Source organism: Urocitellus parryii, chromosome 10 (genome assembly GCF_045843805.1).
Source record: "Urocitellus parryii isolate mUroPar1 chromosome 10, mUroPar1.hap1, whole genome shotgun sequence".
Classification (NCBI taxonomy): Eukaryota; Metazoa; Chordata; class Mammalia; order Rodentia; family Sciuridae; genus Urocitellus; species Urocitellus parryii.
Window position 1 is genome coordinate 56381134 of NC_135540.1, and position 20614 is coordinate 56401747.

Sequence of the window (20614 nt, forward strand, 5' to 3'; positions counted from 1 at the left end):
CCATAGACTCTCCTGGGCTTCAGCTCTGCCTCCCCCAAAGAAAAAATTGGGGGAGGGGGGTGGTTCTGGACAACTTGAGAGAAATGAAATTCCGTGCTCTCTTGCAGAGAGTGATGCCAGGGTCCAGCTCAGTATCGGGGAGTGCGGTTGTCACCTGGGAAAGCCTGGCTTTGTCTTCCCAAGTCTTCACCCCGACCTCCAGACCACTGTGCCTGCTATTGGAGGAGCTGAATTTAGTTAGAGATGTCAATCCAAGTCCTCAGGGGTAACAATGTAACCAGGTTGAGCTAGATGCTGGTTTGGATTTTCTGGAAGAAGAAAATGGTTTGACGGTAAAAACCACAGGTTTTTTTGTTCTGTTTTGTGTTTGTTTTTTTGCCTTTTGGGCAGGTAAGGCAGATTCAGTAGCCTACGCTTAAATACAGTAAAGCAAGATGAAACTTAAAGAAACCATGGTTTTCCTAGGCAAAGTATTTTGAAACTTGATAGTTCTAGTGACATTTCTCTGTATTTTTCCCAGGCACTGTGCAGGATCCATAAATAACGATTGCAGTACTTTTTACCAGAGCTATAAATATCTGATTCTCTTATTATCTCAGCAGTTGCCGAGAACTGCATAGTAGGATCCAAGGCAATGTTGCAATTGTTGAGAAGAGGTGTGTTCTTTCTAGTTTGGCATTTTGCTACAAGTTTTCCAAGCTTGTAATCAATGTGCAGAGTTCATATGAATCACATACCTTTGTTGAATGCTTCTTCTGTGCCATTTGGGCATTTCACATACATGATCTCTCATATTTAGAACCCCGCTTTATAGGACACAGACTTTGACCCGTTAAAGAAAGGGGTTAGCCCAAACTCAAGAGTTAGTGAAGATCAGTCAGACTTTTGTCCACACTCAGCTCCCAAGCCAAGTTCTTTGATATGTGATCAGCTCACATCACACTGGATGAAGGGAAGGAATTATCCTCCTTTTGATTTTTTTAACAGTGAACAATTCCAGGTGAAGAGAAATCATGTGATATCCACTTATCAACCAAGGCCTCCCAATATGCAAAAAAAAAAAAATCTCTTTTTTTTTTTTTTTTTTTTTTTTTGACAGTACCTTTCAACACATTAAGAAAGAAGGGGAGCAGCTTCTGCTGTGAGGACACAGATTTAGTCCTCTGTGTCTCAATTCTCTTTAGGGATTAAATTCTCAAACACCAGTTTCTCTGATTAATGGAACTACATACTTTTCCTCTTCTACTGAAAACTACATCTTCTCACTGAGCTTCCAGAGGCACCTGTGAGGATGACCTAAGGCCTGAGCCTAAGCAACTCCATTTTTAAAAACTCCAGTTTGAAACCTGCAGTCTCACCAGGCACACCCTTAGACCCCTCCAGTTGGCCTCTCAAACAAGTTACTTCCCCTCACCCTGATAAACAGAGTGAAGCCCCTAGCAGGCTGTCCTCACTTATCAGGAGAGAAGATCAGGGTGGAGACCACCAGACCAGATGTTTCTGACCCCAGGGTAAATGATGTCACTCTCACCCAGGTCTGAGTGAGTGTGCATCTACTGGACATAAAGCCTAAGGCTTAAGACTTTTGAACTTAGCCTGCAGAGGGAATGTCTGTCATTAGCCTGTTATGATTAAGTGTGTTTTGCAATGCTTAGAATTAATCTAGAATTGTTTCCTGTATTAATTAATCTAGAATTGCTTGCTGTGAATTGATTATGTCTATTCCAGTGCCTAGCATCAAGGATTGTCATTTTCTTGATTAAGAACCTATAGAGTGAAATTATATTGAGTAATTTGAGTGAATAAAGTATTGAAAGGGACAGAAGCACGTGGGCATTCTTTATTTCTCCCCTCGACTGCATAGGTTGCAATTTTGTCCCCTTGCGACACACCACAAATTTAAAATGTACCTTCTTCTTTTCTCCTGTTCCCTTTATTTCTGCAATCAATGGCAATACCAATCACCTCATCCTCTAAGAGGACATCTAGTGACTACCCTAGACTCAAAGCCTTCTCCTACTACCCTGCTATCTACTTTGTCCCTAGATGTGGTCTTTTCACTCCTTAACATCTAGGATCAGGGTCATCCTCTATCCCTACTTTAGTTTCTACCTTTATCAGTTTTCATTTGGATGCCCCAGTTGTCTTCTGTCTTTCCTGTCTCATTCTAACCCTGTCTTCCACACATCTTCCTCACTGCCTTCAACTCAAACTTTCCAGTTTCCTTCAGTAGTCCCAACTCTTTGGCATTTGCCCTCCTTGATATTGTTATAGTTAAAGCTTCGTCCAGGGGTTTCATAAACTAACTTCCAGACCACTCACATATAATCGTATCAAGCCTTTATTGAAGCACACCGATGGCGGCTGACCAGAACATAAAGCTGTTCCCCTGATCAGCCCCGAACAATTGCAAGGGCACTCCTTATAAGCCTGAAAAACACAAAAGGGATGTTTGGGGGTCCAGCCATTGCAAGCAAGCCAAGTTACAGAAGAGGGAGAGTGCAGTCAAGCGGAGGGAAGCCTAAGCAATCACAGTTAGCCCAGTCACCCCAGTTACCCCAGTTACAGAAACAGAGCCCCCTTACCCTAGTTACAGAAACAATACCCCATAGGTAGTTCTGTGTTCTTAAAGGTTTCTATAGCAAAAGAAAAAGAACACCTTGCCCCAGTCATGACTCTTCTACTTGGCATAGTTGTTTTACTGGATAAAGTCATAAAACAAAATGGAGTCACATTTGCTCCTACTATCACATTATGTTCTTTTCTCCTTTTCCAGCTCTTAACCAGCACCCTTGGCTCTAGACACACTGACCTGCTCTCTGTTCCTGTGTGTGATTGACTCTTTAAACTGCAAAGTCTTTGCATTTGCGTCTGCCTGGAAATTCTTCCATGATTCAGATGAAGCTCAGAGGCCCTCTCTGACACTTCAGGTGGATTTCTCTTGAGTTTTTCTTGCTATTGTTCCTGGCAAAGTGCAGCTTCAGAATTTTTCTTGTCTACCTCCTAAGATGGTGAGCTCAAAGAGTAGGGTTAACCATAATGTGATGGTAGAATGTCACATCCAGTGAGCTCTGCTCTTTGAGTACCTTTAGTGAAGTCCAAGTTAACTCAGAGATGCAGCAGTGGCCAACAGTATAGCAACATCCTTCAGTGCTCAGCCTCTGCAGTACAATGTATGCAAGGATAGTGGGCCTTTTAGCAGCAGTAAAAATCTCTGATGGAGCAACCTCCTGTGGTCTTTGAACATTATTCCTAGATGCATAGACTCCAATTCTGTGGCTGTCTAGGAGATTTTGTGAAAAAAAAAAAAACTATTTATTTATTCATTCTCCTGGTGGTGAGGATTGAACCCAGGGCCTTGTGCATGCAAGGCAAGCACTTTACCAACTGAGCTATATCCCCAGCCCCAAATTATTATTTATATTATTATTATTTACTATACCAATTAGATTGGCTTCAATAGTCTGTGATTAGAGGAGTTCTGAGTCAGATCTCTAACCTGGGAAAACCCTGAAGTCAGTTCATTCCAGTACTGCTCTACCTGATATCTGCCACATGGAGCCACTTTGGAGAGCTGTCCTTGGGGACCTCACCTTAGTCAACCCTGCTTTGAAGCCCCCAGTACTGGGGGGCTTAACCTTAACCCTTTGACACCCCTCCTATTCCTGTACAGACTCACCTGGTCTGTTGAGGAGCCAAGATACTAATGCTTTCCCAGTCTACAGACTTCAGTTCTTTTTAATGGTCTCATATACAGACATCTTCTAAGGTGCCAGAACTGTTGAGTCAGGACTTGATGGTTTTAAAACATATTCTCAAATTCTTTGTGCTTCAGTCAGCTCTTTTGCTGCCATGACCAAAAGACTTGACAAGAACAGTTTTTGAGGAGGAAAAGCTTATTTGGGGCTCAGGGTTTCAGAGGTCTCAGTCCATCGACAGCTGGCTCCACAGGCAGGCCCAAAATGAGGCAGGATATCATGATAGAAGAAAGAGGTAGAGGAAAGCAGGTCAGGACATGGCCATCAGGAAACAGAGAGACTAAGCTAGGCTCATCAGGGACAAAATATAAACTCCAGAGACACGTCCCCCAGTAACTCATCTCCTCCAGCCACACCCTACTGCCTAGCGCTATCACCTAGTTAATCCCTATCAGTGGATTAATGTACTGATAGGTTAAGGCTCTCACAACCCCATAATTTCACCTCTAAACTTTCTTGCATTATCTCACACATGAAATTTTGGGGGACCCCTAATATCTAAACCTTAACACTTTTACACCCCTCCCATCAAGAGATGGATTTTGGGGGTTGGGATGGGGGCTCCGTGGTGGAACACTTGCCTATCATGTGTGAGGCACTGGTTTTGATTCTCAACACCACATATAAATAAATGAATAAATAAATAGAATAAAGGTATTGTGTCCATCTACAACTAAAAATATGTTAAAGAAAAAAAGAGAAAGAGATAGATTATGTCCCCTTCTCTTGAACCTGGGGATCTTGAACACTAGGTAGAGAGATGAGAATAAACTTCCAAGGATAGGTTAGAAAAAAACTATACATGTTCTGCACTTTCTCTTGGTACATTCATCAGCTGCTGTGTGAGAAGTCTGGCATCCCTGAGTTGGACTCCATTTTTGGACTCCATGTGGAGAGAGACCACATTGAGCTATCTAAGGAGCACCAGCTGACTCAGTTCTCCCAGTCCAAACAAACATGTGACTGAAGAAACCCTTGGAATAACTGCTCTATCCTTGTCTGACTGCAAGTGCATGAGAATTGGAAGGGAAGCTGGCCATGCAAGCCTTGATAACCCTCAGACTCATGAGCAAAATAAGAAATAATTTTTATTTAAAGCACCATTTGGAGGGGCCTCCTTACATGGCAATAGATGACCAAATACTCTCCTGCATTCAAAGACAAAGGAATTTAAAATCTGAGCAGCGTTGGGGAGGTGAGAGTGGGAAGTTACTGTTTAATGGGTATGAAGTTTCAGTTTGGAAAGTTGAAAAAAATTCTATAGGTGGCAGGTGGTGTTAATTATATAACAAGTTGAGTATATTTTGTGCCACTGAACTTTACCCTTTAAATGATTTAAAAGGTTTTATTTGCCCAATCAATAAATGAACTAAAGAAATGAGCAGACACTCAACAAAAGATGTACAATTGATCAACAAATGTTCAACATCTCTAGCAATTAGAGAAATGCAAATCAAAACCACTCTAAGATTTCATCTCATTCCAGTCAGAATGACAACTATCAAGAATTCAAGCAACAATAAGTGCTGGTGAGGATGTGGGGGAAAAGGTACACTAATTCATTGATGGTGGAATTGAAAAATGATACAACCACTTTGGAAAACAATTTGGAGATTCCTTAGAAAACTTGGAATGGAACCACCATTTGACCCAGCTATCCCATTCCTCGGTCTGTACCCAAAGGACTTAAAATCAGCATACTATAGTGATACAGCCACTTCGTGTTTGTAGCCACTCAATTCACAATAGTTGAACTGTTAAAACAGCCTAGATACCCTTCAATAAATGAATGGATAAAGAAACTGTGGTACATATACACAATGGAATATTACTCAGCCTTAAAGAAGAATGAAATCATGGCATTTACTGGTAAATGGACAGAGTTGGAGAATATCATGCTAAGTGAAGTAAGCCAATCCCAAAAAACCAAAGGCTGAATGTTTTCTCTGATAAGTGTATGCTGATCCACAATGGGGGCAGGGAGGGGAGAGGACAAGAGAAGAATGGAGGAACTTTGGATTGAGCAGAGAGAAGAGGGGGCTGGAGATGGTAGAATGATCTGTATGTATGGGTGTGACTGCATGAATGGTGTGACTCTACATCATGTACAACCAGAGACATGAAAAGTGTGCTCCATTTGTGTTAAAAAAGAAACTAAAATTAATTAATAATAAAAATTATTTTATGTTATGTCTTATTTATTTATTTATTTATTTAAATTTTCTTCCTTGTTTTAATCAATTAATTTCACATCCATTTTAAACTGACTTTAACACATGTTTACATCATTTACAGAGTCCCAGCTGATTATACACTTAGGCCTAAATAGTTGTTACACAAAGTCTAATCATATCAAAATATGCAAAAGTACAAGCTGCATCAGGAAAAACTAGTCTTAAACCTGAGACTTAATTAAAATTTTTTAAAGAGTCCATGGGAGCAAATGTCTAAGTGTTAGTATAATCTGGGTTCCTGATCTACTGCACACGCCAAAATCAGTTTTCTTACTTTCCTTTAGTGAAAAAAAAAAAAAAAAGCCTGTCTCTAAACCCTTAATAAAGGTTGAAACTGTATCTTATAAATAGTTTCCTGACATTGGTAGTAGAAATGCAAAAGCAAGGGACTATTTTTTTTTTCTTTCTAAGAGGTTTAGGTTTTTATACAATTAAGAACGATTTTTAAAAAATATTGTCTTAGTTGTCAATGGACATTTATTTATTTATTTATTTATATGCGGTGCTGAGAATTGAACCCAGTGCCTCTCACATGCTAGGCAAGTGCTCTACCACTGAGCCACAACCCCAGCCCTGATGTCTTTTTTACCACAATTTCAAAAAAGGAAAAAAATCTGAGCAGCAGCTGCCCAGAATATATGTAGAAATGAGGATTTCTATTATTAAAACATTTGGGCTTTATCCCAAGACTGGAACCCAATGTCATCTTAAAGATAATATTTATGTGAGAAATACACCTTTGTGTTCAAGATGATGATAGACACGTGCTTTAAAACCGAAGAATAAAACCAGCTAATGCCTATTCTTTGAGCACCCTCAGTGAACCAAGCGTTCGGGCTACAGCCAGGAGGAAGGCAGACAGGGCTTCCTTTCAAGCGTTTCACATGTGATTGGGGCAGGATTATGGGGAAGAGTTAGGAAAACCAATAAAAATGGAATATTTGGGGAAATGAAAAAATGCTATGCTGAGATTAAAGCAGGTGATGCGAAAAAGACTGGGAACTTACTGTGGCCCTTTGAGGATGTAGTGTCATTAACTGAGGTGGGGAGAAGCAGGTTTAGAGAGGAGCAGTCATGAACTTGGGGTTGGCTGTATTTCTTTTAGAAGGACCTTAGATATCCACAGGGAGGTGTTAAGAGTTCCATTAGCATATAGTAAGTCGTCTGAAGTTCTAGGGAAGGTCAGGGACAGAGAGATGGATTTGTGAGTCATTGACCTGTGGGTGGGATTTATTTTTTTATTTCTTAAAACATGGCACTTTTATTTGCTCATAATACTTATTTTTAAAATTAGCTGAGTTTAAAAATGGTTTGTTTTCCAATGAATTTAACATTCAAAAGTGTTCAGTTCCTTATTAAGAATTATAATAGGGGCTGGGGATATAGCTCAGTTGGTAGAGTGCTTGTCTCACATGCACAAGGCCCTGGGTTCAATCCTTAGCACCCATCCATCCCCAAAAAATAATTTATAACAAAAATGGGCCTGTATATAGTCTTACTTCATAGTTGAATAACAATTAAGACACTATAAAATGACATATTATCAGGATATAGAATCCCAATCAGAGACACAAATACAGAAATAACAATGTTAGTTCTAATTTTGTGTGTTCTAGATTTTAGTTGCTACAATTCATAAACTAAACTGCTCACACAAGTTTAGAGTTGTTAGGGTTGTTAATGTTGATAAAGAGCTTTTCTCTAGTAAATTTTTATAATCTTTTGAAATATGAGAAATACATGAAATCTCCAGAGTTACATATGCAGCTTATACATTCTGTAAAAAAGTCATTTTTAAATATCACAAATTAATCATGTATCCATAGTCCATGTTCTTCCTGTTCACATAAATTTTTATGCAATATTCAAGTATGTTTGTGCTTCCTATGTTTGCATTACTTTAGAATCTATTTTTAGCTTTTAAAAATGTATCTATAAAGATTTCTCAAGTACTTAATAAATGAAGCAAAATAATCATTATGAAAATATAAACAGCTACTATAGCTTTTTCATCTTTCTTGTGAGTTTCCTATCAATCATTGTGATTTCCTGTTCCTTAGGGAGGTTGACATATTTTTTATGTTTGGTATCTCAACACTGCTGCTCTCTTACCCTAGTGTAGCATCAATACATTGCAGGGTTTCAGAACACACAGTATCCACTCTGCGGTACAGTTTTGCAGTGGAATCTGATAGCATTGGTATCCATCCTTTGCTGTTATTTCAACTGCAGGACCACCTTATTAGCTGCTTCCAAGGAATTCATTAGACTCTGCAGCTCTTCTCCATGCATTTCAACAGAATATGATTTTACATCACAATTTCCTTTTTTATCTAGATGAAGATTTAAAAGTGGCATTTTTAAAGTAGCACTCTTGTCACTAGAAAGTGCAAAGTTTCACTGCCAATCAAAATCCTGTAGCTGGGGAAAAAAAAGAATCCTATAGCTGAATAGAGACCCTGTGCCTAATAGAAGAAAAAGTAGGCCCAAATCTTCATCGTGTGGGCTTAGGAACTGACTTCCTTTACAAGACTCCTAAAGCGCAGGTGGTAAAATCAAGAATCAACAAATGGGATGGATTCAAACTAAAAAGCTTTTTTTCAGCAAAGGAAACAATCAATAATGTGATGAGAGGCCTATAGAATGGGGAAAAAAAATCTTTATCACATGCACCTCAGATAGAGCACTAATCTCCAGGATAGATAAAGAACTCAAAAAACTTAACACACACACACACACACACAAATAAATAAATAACCCAATCAATAAATGAGTTAAGGAACTGAACAAACACTTCACAGAAGAAGAAATACAATCAGTCAACAAACATATGAAAAAATGTTCATCATCTCTAGCAATTAGAGAAATGCAAATCAAAACTACTCTTCCATCTCACTTCAGTCAGAATGGCAACTATCAAGAATACAAGCAATGATAAGTGTTGGCGAGGATGTGGGGGAAAAGATACATCCATACATTGCTGGTGGGACTGCAAATTGGTACAACCACTATGGAAAGAAGTATGGAGATACCTCAGAAAGCTTGGAATGGAATCACCATTTGAACCAGCTATCCCACTCCTTGGTTTGTACCCAAAGGACTTAAAATCAGCATGCCATAGTGACATAGCCACACCAATGTTTACAGCAGCTCAATTCAAGGGTAGAATGAAGGAAATTTGGTTTGTGTACAGGGGAGTGAGAGGAAGAGTGGGACTGTGGGGATGGGAAGGACAGTAGAATGAGACAGACATTATTACCCATACACATGTATGATTACACTACTGGAGTGACCCTGCACCACGTAGAACCAGAGGAATGAGAAGGTGTGCTCCATTTGTGTGCAATATGTCAAAATGCATTCTACTATTATGTATAACTAATTAAAAAAAGAAAAAAATCAGCATACTACAGTGACATGGCCACATCCATGTTTATAGCAGCTTAATTCACAATAGCTAAACTATAGAACCAACCTAGATACCCTTCAACAGATGAATGGATAAAGAAAATGTGGTATATATACATAATGGGATATTATTCAGCCTTGAAGAATGAAATTATGGCTTTTGCAGGTAAATGAATGGAGCTGGAGAATATCATACTAAGTGAAATAAGCCAAACCCCACCACAGCAAAAAACAAACAAACAAACAAAAAAAAAAAACCCAAAGGCCAAATGTTTTCTCTGATATGTGGATGCTGATCCACAGTGGGGGGTGGTGCTAACGAAGAATGGAGGAAATTTGGGTTGGACAGGAGAGACTGAGGGAAGGGGAGGGGTGTGCGGGTAGGAAGGATAGTACAATGAGATGGACATTGTTACCCTATGTACATGTGTGATTGCGTGAATGGTGTGGCTCTGCATTGTGTATTGCCAGAGGAATGAGAAGTTGTGCTCCATTTGTGTACAATGAATTGAAATGCATTCTGCTGTCATTTATAACTAATTAGATCAACTAAAAATACATATTATCTCCAAAACAAATCCTATAGCTGTGCAGAGAAAATATCAGCTATGTCTCCTACCAGAGCCTGCTTGATTTCATCTTTCCTATTTTTCAAGCATTTCATGAGAGCTTCTTGAGGAAATGAACTCAACTGATTCTTTCTGGTTGTTATCATGGCAACTGTCAACTTCCTGGTGCTGGGGTGTGTCATTTAACATACAGATGAAATTAGAGGTTGTCTGGCAGCCATTTGAGATCCAGCTATTTCAGCCAGCCCTGCTGAAGAGAAACTCCTGTCCTCGAGGATAAGCAAGACTAGGGACAGGTAGAAATTCTCCTAGGTCCTCTAGTCAGATCAGGGAATGGTTACAGATTGACACCATGGAGATCAAGGGTTGTGTTGTAGTATCTGTGGAAAGATCTAGAGAAAGGGTCAAGGGGAACTTGCAAAATGAGAAATTTTTTTTTTTTTTTTTAAAGATAGAGTGAGAGAGGAGAGAATTTTTCAATATTTATTTTTTTTAGTTTTCGGCAGACACAACATCTTTGTTTGTATGTGGTGCTGAGGATCGAACCGGGCCGCACGCATGCCAGGCGAGCGTGATACCGCTTGAGCCACACCCCCAGCCCTTTGAGAAATTTTAATATTAAACAGAAAAGGGCTGGGGGAACGTACTGCAGTGGCAGAGCGCTTGCCTAGCATATGCAAGGCCCTGGGTTTGACACCCAGCGTGGCAAAATCAAAACAATAAAACAAACAAAAAAAGAAGCAGGGAAATGGGTCAAGATCTATGAGGCCAGTTATCATCCTGTGATAACCCGTAATAAGTGCCATGCCAAGCACTGTTCATAAGTATGTAGTTTCATTTTCATACAATTCCATGTTTATAGATGGAAAATGAGATACAAAAAAAAAAAAAAGGTAATAAATTGCCTGGGGTCTAACTCTGCGGGTAGTGGAAATAGGCTTATGTGAGTGACTTCAGTGTCATTCAACTACCTAAACTTCTTACTGTCGGTATATCACTTTTGCATAAAGGATAATTTAATTACATTTGCTGATAAATAAAACTTCCTGAATGTGCAGCTCCGTGGTGCTGAACACACACAAATTCCTGTGTTCATTCCCCCAAACCAAAGAACAAACAAACCAATCTAGTATGCTTGACCAAAATATTTATTTGAGAATTATACAGCAACATTCCAAGATGGCATAAACTTTTAAAAGACCTTTAAAAATATCCAATAACATTTGCTTCATTTTCCCCTAGAGTAGTAATAATCATATAGTTTCATTTCAATTAAAAAGACTCTAGAGAGAATAAGGACAGAAAGATCACCAAAAGAGCAGGAGATCACAATTTCAGATATTGTACTGAGAAATAAAAGATCTTCCTACATGATAGCTAATCCAGTCAAAATAATTAGCCACTTTGGTGTAAACACCTGGGAACTCTGGTTTTCCACAGTTTTCACCCCAACTCACAATGCCCCAAACGTAAGTCACATTATTGACATCCGTACAGATTAAGGGGCCTCCAGAGTCTCCTTTACAGGCATCAATGGAACCATCGGATGTACCTGAGAAAGAGAAAAGCGCATATTGCCACCTGTTTGTCAAGGTCACCATGCTGACATCTCTACTTCCGTCACCAGAGAAGGACGTGACTAGTTTTCTTGTGCTTTCCTAAAAGGTGGTAACAGGGACTCTCCCTCCCTAGGGGTCCCTGCAGGGCTTGCAGAGTTGGAGCCAGTCTGAATGATTCGCTTTATCCTTCCCAGAGCAGAGAGGCTTTGACCATCACTACATCTTGTAGTGACCTGGACATTGCCCCGTCGTCCTGGAGGTTGAGGGACGCATCTTTAGACGTAGGCGTGTCACCCCATGGATTGAGCTACACTCACCCATTGTGATTCTACCCCTTTGCCTTGTTTGGGATAGAATGTTCCTTGGAAACGCCCTTTGTGTGTCCCTTTCTCTTGCTCTGGCTTTGGGTGTGGCCTTCCTAGATGTCAGTCACTCTGCTGACAGCAGACATCACATAGCTAGAGTCAACCCCCTGAAACCTGACCCCCTGCCTCATTTGAATGGCTTCTCCTCAATAAAAGAGGTCAGCACCGCTCTCTCTCTTTCTGTGGACCCTTAAGGTCAGAGGAGCCGTCACAGGACCCCAAAGAAAAAGGTATCTCTGTCTCTTGTGTGGTTATTTCGTGCAGCCCAGTTCCCCTGGAGGGACCCTGAGTGTTTTTGTCGCAAGGAACGTGACAAAACACTTAGTGCTTATTGAGTGCTTAATAGGTATTAGTCATTCATCATTTTAATCCTCACACAATCCTACAGAGTAAGTATGGTTAGTATCATTATTTCCTCCACTTTATAGATGAAACAAAGAAGACACGAAGAGGTCACTATCTTGTCCAAGGTGACACAGCAAACAAGTGGCAGAGCCTGGCTTGAGGCAGCCAGAGCTCATCTTTTTAAGCATGACACTTGCCTTGTGTCTGATGACTCCTCAGTATGGTAAGCCCTTGGAGATTTGGCCTTCATCTTTCAAACTTGCAGCTATTCATCCCTTGTCTGTGGACTGGCCGATTTTGTGTGACTCATCCATTTGTCTGTAATCCTGAACCCCGTTTCACAATGGGAGGGCACTTTCTTCTTACTCTTGTGAATTTCTAACAGTTTTCAATAAGTTTTGAGTTTGTTCCCCAAGGGTTCATGTGCTGGGAGGTTGGTCTTCAGTGAGGTGATGCTAAGAGGTGGGGCCTATGGGAGGTCCTTCAGTCAGTGAGCAGAAGGGAGTGTCCTCTGTAGGGATTGAAGGGTTCTCCCGGGACCCTGAGTTAGTTCTCCAGAGAGGGTTGTTAGGAAAGGAGCAAGCCCAGCTCTCCCCCTCTCTTTGGCTTCCTGATTTTTGGTGTTCTCTCTCCCTTCCATCACTTCAGAACATGCTCCCGGCCATTCTGGGACCCACTCCCCCATGAAGTCCTCACCAGAGCAGAGCTACTGTCAACATCATGCCCTGAGCCTTCAAAACGTGAGCTAAATAAACCTTTTTTCTTTATAAGAAACCAGCTTCAGGTATTTCATTAAAGTAACTAAAAAATAGACTAAGACGATATGTATCTCAGATAAACCACTTGGCACTTACCTGCACATTCCATTTCTTTTTCATAGAAGCGATTTGGGTAAAATCTAGAGCAGTTATCTATTAGGTTAACTTCACCCCACTTGAGTGAAAAGACCTTTTGGTTACCTAAACAGAGTGAGAAAAAAAATAGAAATCACAAATAAAAAGTTTAAATAAATACTCTTGCAACTTAGTAAACCATTAGGAACATGAGTGATCTCAGATACATATATAAAATTTTGAAGACAATTCTTTAGCATATTTAATCATACTCTTCTTATATCCCTAGTTTCTATAATTTTCTTTCTACACTTGGATGGATAGTGGAGGAGGATTATTGAATATACAGCCTGAAATCCCACTCATTTAATACAAAGCTGATACCCAAAGATGAATGAGATACTTTCTTCCCCATTGGTTGTAGAGTTCAGTAGGGAAATTGGATAGGAATTAGTGCAGTGTCTTCTCACACAAATATGTCCTATCTTATCATAGTTTCCTGCTTCCTTTACAGTGCTTGTGGGAGTGAATAATTTTAAAGAAAATACATATGGAGTTATTAGTGTATATGCATTTTTGTGTGTCTGTGAGGAAATACATCTCCTAAGTGATTGAAAGGCCGATTTAGAATTTCCTTTATATTTAAATGAAAGTTTTCTTTGGTCTATGGAAGGAGAAGGACCAAGTACTGTCTAGAGAAGATCAGAAAAACATATGAACTCAGGATAATGTTTCAAAGGTGAGTAGTGAATCTTTGCCCATCACCCTCCTGTTTTTCACCCTGATGGATTTTGGGAGATAAAACAGCCAGGCGCAGTGGTGCATGCCTATAAATAACCCCAGTGATTTGTGAGGTGGAGGCAAGAGGATTACAAATGTTCAAAGCCTGTCTCAAGCAAGACCCCCTTGCTAAGCCAGCAACTTAGCAAGAAGACCCTGTTCCAAAATACAAAAATGAAAGGTCCTGGGATGTAGCTCAGTGGTAAAGTGCCCCAGGGTTCAATCCCCAGTACAAAAACAAACAAGCAAACAAAAAAACCAAATGACAGAATGTTGATAGCTGTGGGAACATGGTGATGAATAATAAGGATGTATTATACTTTAACTTCTACTAATGTGTATATTTTTAAAGGTATATAATAAATGGGATATTTAAAAATAGAACAAATATAAGGATGAACTAGTTCCTTCTGGATGAATTAGTTCCTTAATAAAATTCAGTATTTTATAAGTCTTGTGTATTCACACACACTACAAATCCAGCCTAATTTATACATATATTTTACAATTTTCAATGTGGGAATTATTTAAAGAATGTGTTAGAACATGAGACTATAAAATCAATGCTATGAAGTTATTTAGGATTTCTGTCAACAAAGAGTTAAAAGGTGAAAGGGAAGATAAATTTTAAGGTCAACCACTATGGAAAGCAGTATGGAGATTCCTCAGAAAATTGGGAATGGAACCAACCTTTGACCAGCTATCCCACTCCTTGGTTTATACCCAAAGGACTTAAAATCAGCATAGTATAGTGATACAGCCACACCAATGTTTATAGCAGTTCAATTCACAATAGCTAGACTATGGAACCAACCTAGATGTCCCTCAATAGATGAATGGATAAAGAAAATGTGATATATATATATATATATATATATATATATATATATATATATAATGGAATATTACTGAGCTTTAAAGAAGAATAAAATTATGGCATCTGCTAGTAAATGGTTGAAGATGGAGATATCATGCTAAGCAAAATAATCCAATTCCACAAAACCAAAGGCTAAATGTTTTCTCTAATATGCACATGCTAATTCACAATGGGGGGGGGGCCTTAGGGAAGAATAGTGTTACCTTAGATTAGGTAGAGGGAAGTGATGGGAGGGTAGGAGAGGGGGTGTGGGGATAGGAAAGACAGTAGAATGAAACAGACATTGTTACTATATGTATATATGTGACTGCATGACCAATATGATTCTGCAACATGTACACTCAGAAAAATGAGAAATCATATACCATCTATGTATGATATATCAAACTGCATAAGTGCATTTTACTGACATATACAACTAATTAAAACAAATTTAAAATTTTTTTAAATAAAATAAAATAGAGTATATTTAGAAAAAAAAGAATATTATGAAAAAAAAATCTTCCAGATGATGGGAAACATGTTAGGTAGTTTAATTCTCATCTCATCTAACTTCTAATTCAGCAGTTCTTCTAACATTTATTTTCCAAGTGTCCACATCTCCTATTCATAGGAGGTATTCACCAAAAGTCGTAGAAGTTCAAAGAATGAAATTCATCTGTTCTTTCTCTTTGTAAAGGAGTGGGGTATGGTGAATGGGAAGGAGACAGGAGGAATGTAGTGATTTGTGAGTGATTCAAAACATGGAGACTATCTCTTTGCAAATCTTAGTTGGTTTTCCTATTATCTATGGGCTACCTTTTTCCTTCCTCACAGTATTGAGGGTGCTAAGGAAGAACTACCTCCTGACCCTTTTTATTTTTCATTTTGAGAAAAGGACTTGCTAACTGTAAATTGCCTAGGCTGGCCTTGAATTTGTGATGCTCTTGCTTCAGCCTCTTAAGTAGCTAGGATTACAGATGTGTGCCACCATGTCTGGCTATTTATTTATTTATTTTCTGGTATCAGGAATTGAACTCAGGGGCACTAGACCACTGAACCACATCCCTAGTTCTATTTTGTATTTTATTTAGCGACAGGGTCTTGCCGAGTTGCTTAACGCTTCACTTTTGCTGAGGCTGGCTTTGAACTCGTGATCCTCCTGCCTCAGCCTCCCAAGCCACTAGGATTACAGATGTGTGCCACCACACCCGGCTACTTTTTAATTTTTTTGAGACATAATATTCATATATCTTTATGGGGTACGTGGTGGTAATTCAATATATGTATATAATGTGTAATAAGAAATCAAGGTAATAAGCATTTCCATCTCTTCAAATATTTACCATTTTTATGTGTTGGGAATTTGGTACTCTTCTTTTAGTCATTTAAAATATATCCTAGGTTGTTTTAGCCTATAGTCACCCTATGTGCTAAAGAAGAACCAGAAGAGACTCTGTGCCCCTTATTGAACGTCTTTCCATCCTCCCTCTTCCCTTGTCCCTTCCAGTCTCTGTGGACCAATATTTCATTCCAGTTTTGTAAACCTTTTTATCTTCTACCCACACCTCTTCAACAAATCAAAAAAGTCCATGCCGTGTGTCTCCCTATCTCTATATTTTTTCCTTGAATATTCACCCCTCATTTTTAACTTCAGGATCACAGAGTACATTTGTCCTTTGAACATCTGGATAAGGACTAGTTACGTAATTTTCAGGATCTAGTGAAAAATGGAAATGTGGGATGGGACCCCTTCAAAAAATATTATTGTTATTATTATTCTGCAGTCATAAAAAAAAACTAGGGATTGAATCCAGGGCCTTGCTCATGCTAGGCAAGCACTCTACCACTGAGTTACACCCTCAGCCCATTTAAAAATTTTAATTTTGAGACAGGGTCTTGCTAAGTTGCTCAGGGTGACCTTGACATTGCAATTTTTTTTTTTTTGCCTCAGTCTCCTGAGACCCTTCAAAAATTATTAAGAATTTCATAGTGGTGACAGCTGAGCAGTAAATCATGCCTGGGGACCTTCTGAGCACAGGGTGCTGGGCAATTGCCAGGTGGCAAGCACAGGTAGCCAGCTCTAGCTGGATGCTTACTTTTCTGGTTATGATACTGTTTCTTTCTGAGAACGAGGAAATTAACTCCTTTGAATTTCTATTCTCATTCATTTCCAACCCCTGGATGCTGATTAATTAATCATAAAACATATACCTTTTTCTCGACCCCAGCCAGAAACGATGCATGTATCTTTAGGTTGAAATAGATATGGAGACCAGGGAACACAGGCAGGGATGGCATGAGACAGTTCACATTCTTTTTGGTCATCATGTTTTTTCACTTTGATCAAAGCTATGTCATTTTGGTAGGTGGCTCCATTGTAGTTTTCATGGATAATAATCTTATCCACCTTTTCAACTGCTAACTCAGTGTAGTTAGGTCTTATCCAGTTAAGCAATGCTGTCCATATTTGGTAATGATGAGCTTTACTGGCTCTATAACATAAAGGAAAAGGGAAATAAAATAAATTGAAAAAAGTATGTAAATATGGAATTTTGCTACTTTAAATTCTCCCTTTTCAGGATTTTAAATTTTTTTTAGTTGAGTTAGACACAATACCTTTTATTTTATTTATTTATTTTTTTATGTGGTGTTGAGGATCAAACCCAGGGGCTCACACATGATAAGGTGAGCACTCTACCGCTGAGCCACAATCCCAGCCCTTAAGGACTTTTTAATATATTCATATTCTCTCTCTCTCTCTCTCTCTCTCTCTCTCTCTCCCTCCCTCCCTCCCTCCAACCATCCCTCTCTCCCTCTCCCCTCCCCCACTTATATCCTTGCTGTTATGAAGCATTGTGACTAAATTTACTTAGGGCAGAATTAGGTCAATGACAAATGAAGAGCAGAATATTCCATGCAACTGCTCAATGCCAGGAAAATAGCTCACTAACAACTTGAGCTATCTGCTACTGGAGTAGGTGCCTCAACAGAGATTAGATAGCATCTTGTCAGAACTGTGGTTGAGGAACTGGAAAACTGGACTGCAGGTTCTTATTACTCTGCCAACGCAGAGGTTCTCAGGGAGAGCACCTCTGCAGTAGTTTCCATCCTCACCCTGCAGACAGACTTCATCCTCATATTGCATTGCATTTATCTCTTTATCCACTTTTCTTCCTGCTACACTGTGTTGCTTGAAATCAGAGATGAACTGTAGCCCTGGTGGCTATTATTGTACCTGGAACATGGTAGCTATTTAAAAATTCCCCTGAAATAGTGAATGAGCTAATTATTAATAATTATTGTTACTATACCTCACTCCATTTTCATTACCAATTATCAAATCATGCATGAGTTAAGCAAACTGGTCCCCTACCATCATTTTCTCAGGGAAGAGTACAGAGAGCACTTTGGCAAAATATTATAGCTTAGATGTACTTTTTAAAAATAAGGTGCTGAATAATGACCTCATAGTCTCACAGTTCCCATAAAATAAGTAGTTCATAAAATAAATTTCCCATAAGCAACAAAACTTATTTTAAACATTTTAGTGAAAATCTTCTAAAATATATTATGCATATGTCATCTACTTTCTCAAACAGCATAAACGGAAGAGAATTTATCCTTCTATAATGATGATTCAGGTAATCACCTTACAGTTAAGCAGTGGTGTCCTAGGATAGACTGAGATGTTTGGAAACTTTTATTTATACTAGTATTCTAAGAAGACTGTCTGCAATGTTAATTTTGGTTGTATTATAGGATAAGAGGTCCTGGATATTGCTTAAGGGCTAACTCTGTCTATTCACTCAATTTACTCAACAAATACTTAGGGTGTATCTACTGTATAAACATCACTGTGCCAAGCACTTTATGTAGCAATGGACAAAATCAGAATCATTTCTACTTTCATGGAGCTCAGCATCTAGGGAAAGATGCAACATTAAATGGATAAGCACACTGATAATGCTAGGCACTCTACTATAAAAAGTGAGAGAAGTAGACAGTACATGGACTTTTAGGAACTTACCAAAAAGAAGGGAGTCAGGGAAGTTTTTCCAAGGAAGTAAAGGTTGACCTGAGATCTGAGTCAAGACTAGCAGTAACTGGGTAGAAAGAGCAAGGAAAATCAGGGAAACAATATATCAAAGATCCCTTTGTAGGAGGGAGCAAGTGCTGTTGAAGTGCTCAGAGTCCAGAGCAAGTGGGCCAGAGAGGAGGTAGTGCTGCCAGGCAATATGAGATTGGCAAAGGCACAGAGCAGCCAAATCACCTGGGGCCTAATGGGCCATGTTGTCATTTTTTTAGATTTTTATCCTACGAGGAAACCAATGGGTCACTGAATTTAAGTAGCAGGTGACTGAACCCAGGTATGGAAACATTACCCTTGCTTCGTAGTAGAGAACAGACAGGTGGGGGTGGTGGGTGAACAGAATGAGTGCAGGAAAGTCAATTAGGAGGAGACTATAATCCATGAGAGGTGAAAGCAGGGTAATGTGGAGAAGGAAAGAAGTTTGGAGAATTAAATAATTAAAAATTTAAAATGCCATCTAGAGTTGGTGAAATTGTGCTTGGGCTGTGTATAGCTGAGGGAATTAAATAAGATCTCTGCCTGTGTAACGAGTTAAATGGTGTAGTTTGCTGAGACAGGAAACACTAGGACTCCTAAGACCATATTTAGGGAAATGGCACATCATAAGCCTAGTCTTGGACATTTTGAATTTGATATACTTTTGATGTAGCTAAGAAGTGTGGATAGGCAGGTGACTACAGGGTCAGTGGTTGGAGGAGAGCCCCAACCTGTGGCTATCATTTGGTCTGTATAGAGTGGTATTTTATTTACTTATTTATTTACTGAGACAGGATTGCTCTATGTTGCCCAGGCTGGCCTTAAACTTGCAATCCTTCTGCCTCAGCCTCCTGAGTTACTGGGATTACAGGTGTGTGTCACAGAACCTGGTCAGAATGGTATTTTAAACTATAGATAACTTTAGGAAGAAGAAGTAAGAAGAAGAGAGGAAATCAGGCTAAATGAAACTTCAGTGCTTCAGTTGAGTAATGATCCTTAAGCACAGAAGGAGCTACTGCCGAAGACAGCAGAGAAGGTGTGGTCAGAGAAGCTGGTAAAAAACCCAGGAGAGTGCTGTGTCCCAGATGCCAAGAGGAAAGGGTCTTTAAGAAGGAAGATAGAATATTTGTTCCAATCCATGAAGATTTTTATGAGGTCCTTCCTTGAGCATGTTTAATCATTCAGCATGCATGTTACCCCTTCCAACTTTAGGTCACCTAAGGATTTGCTAAGCAGGCCTTCATCTAAGTTATTGTCAAACATGTTGAACTTGATATTATCCTGGCTTTGCTAACTGACTAGTCATGTAGCTTTAGGCAATTACATAACTTCTCAATCTTGGTCCACGTATCTATAAAATGGGAAGAATAATATGTACTTTTTGGGACTGTTGAGAATACTAAAAAAGATAAATATACGAAAGGACCTGACTTTGTACCTGGTCTGTAAGAGGTGCTCAATAAATCACATTTTATTCATTCTATCAGAACTGAGGCAAGAACCCTGAGCTCTGCCCTTCTCCAAGTTGACATTGATTTATTTATTAATCAATACCTCTTGGGTATTGCAATCCAGTCATTATTATAGACTAAACTGTATCTGTCTCATATGTTGAGGTCCTAAGCCCTAATGACTGTTATTTGGAGATAGGGTCTTGGAAGAGGTAAGTTAAGTTAAATGAAGTTATAAGGCTGGGGTCTTAATCCAATAAGATGGTGTCTTTATAAAAAGACAGAGACATACCAGGGATATAAATGCACAAAGGAAAGACCACATAAAGACACAATGAGAAGAGGGCACCTGCAAGCTAAGGACAGAGGTCTCAGGAGACACCAGCC

At 39.2% G+C, this 20614-nt stretch overlaps 2 protein-coding genes and 1 pseudogene across 2 annotated transcripts in view; 1 reads left to right on the plus strand and 2 right to left on the minus strand.

The window, feature by feature from the left end:
- The window catches only part of Gar1 (GAR1 ribonucleoprotein), a 70825-nt gene that overhangs the window by 695 nt on the left and 49516 nt on the right, over positions 1-20614 (plus strand). Inside the window, exons 2-5 of the mRNA XM_026410623.2 lie at positions 108-332; positions 2777-2930; positions 12322-12461; positions 12887-12978. The gene's annotated coding sequence lies outside the window, so the exon portion shown is untranslated. The remainder of the gene's footprint in view (positions 1-107; positions 333-2776; positions 2931-12321; positions 12462-12886; positions 12979-20614) is intronic.
- Positions 8210-10115, minus strand: LOC144257138 (COMM domain-containing protein 8 pseudogene; annotated as a pseudogene).
- Cfi (complement factor I) overlaps positions 11109-20614 on the minus strand; it is a 38211-nt gene continuing 28705 nt past the window's right edge. The window contains exons 11-13 of the mRNA XM_026410622.2: positions 16922-17202; positions 13093-13197; positions 11109-11521 (exon numbers count right to left, since the gene is read on the minus strand). Coding sequence (XP_026266407.2) covers positions 11304-11521; positions 13093-13197; positions 16922-17202 — 604 coding nt within the window. The 3' untranslated portion in view covers positions 11109-11303. The remainder of the gene's footprint in view (positions 11522-13092; positions 13198-16921; positions 17203-20614) is intronic.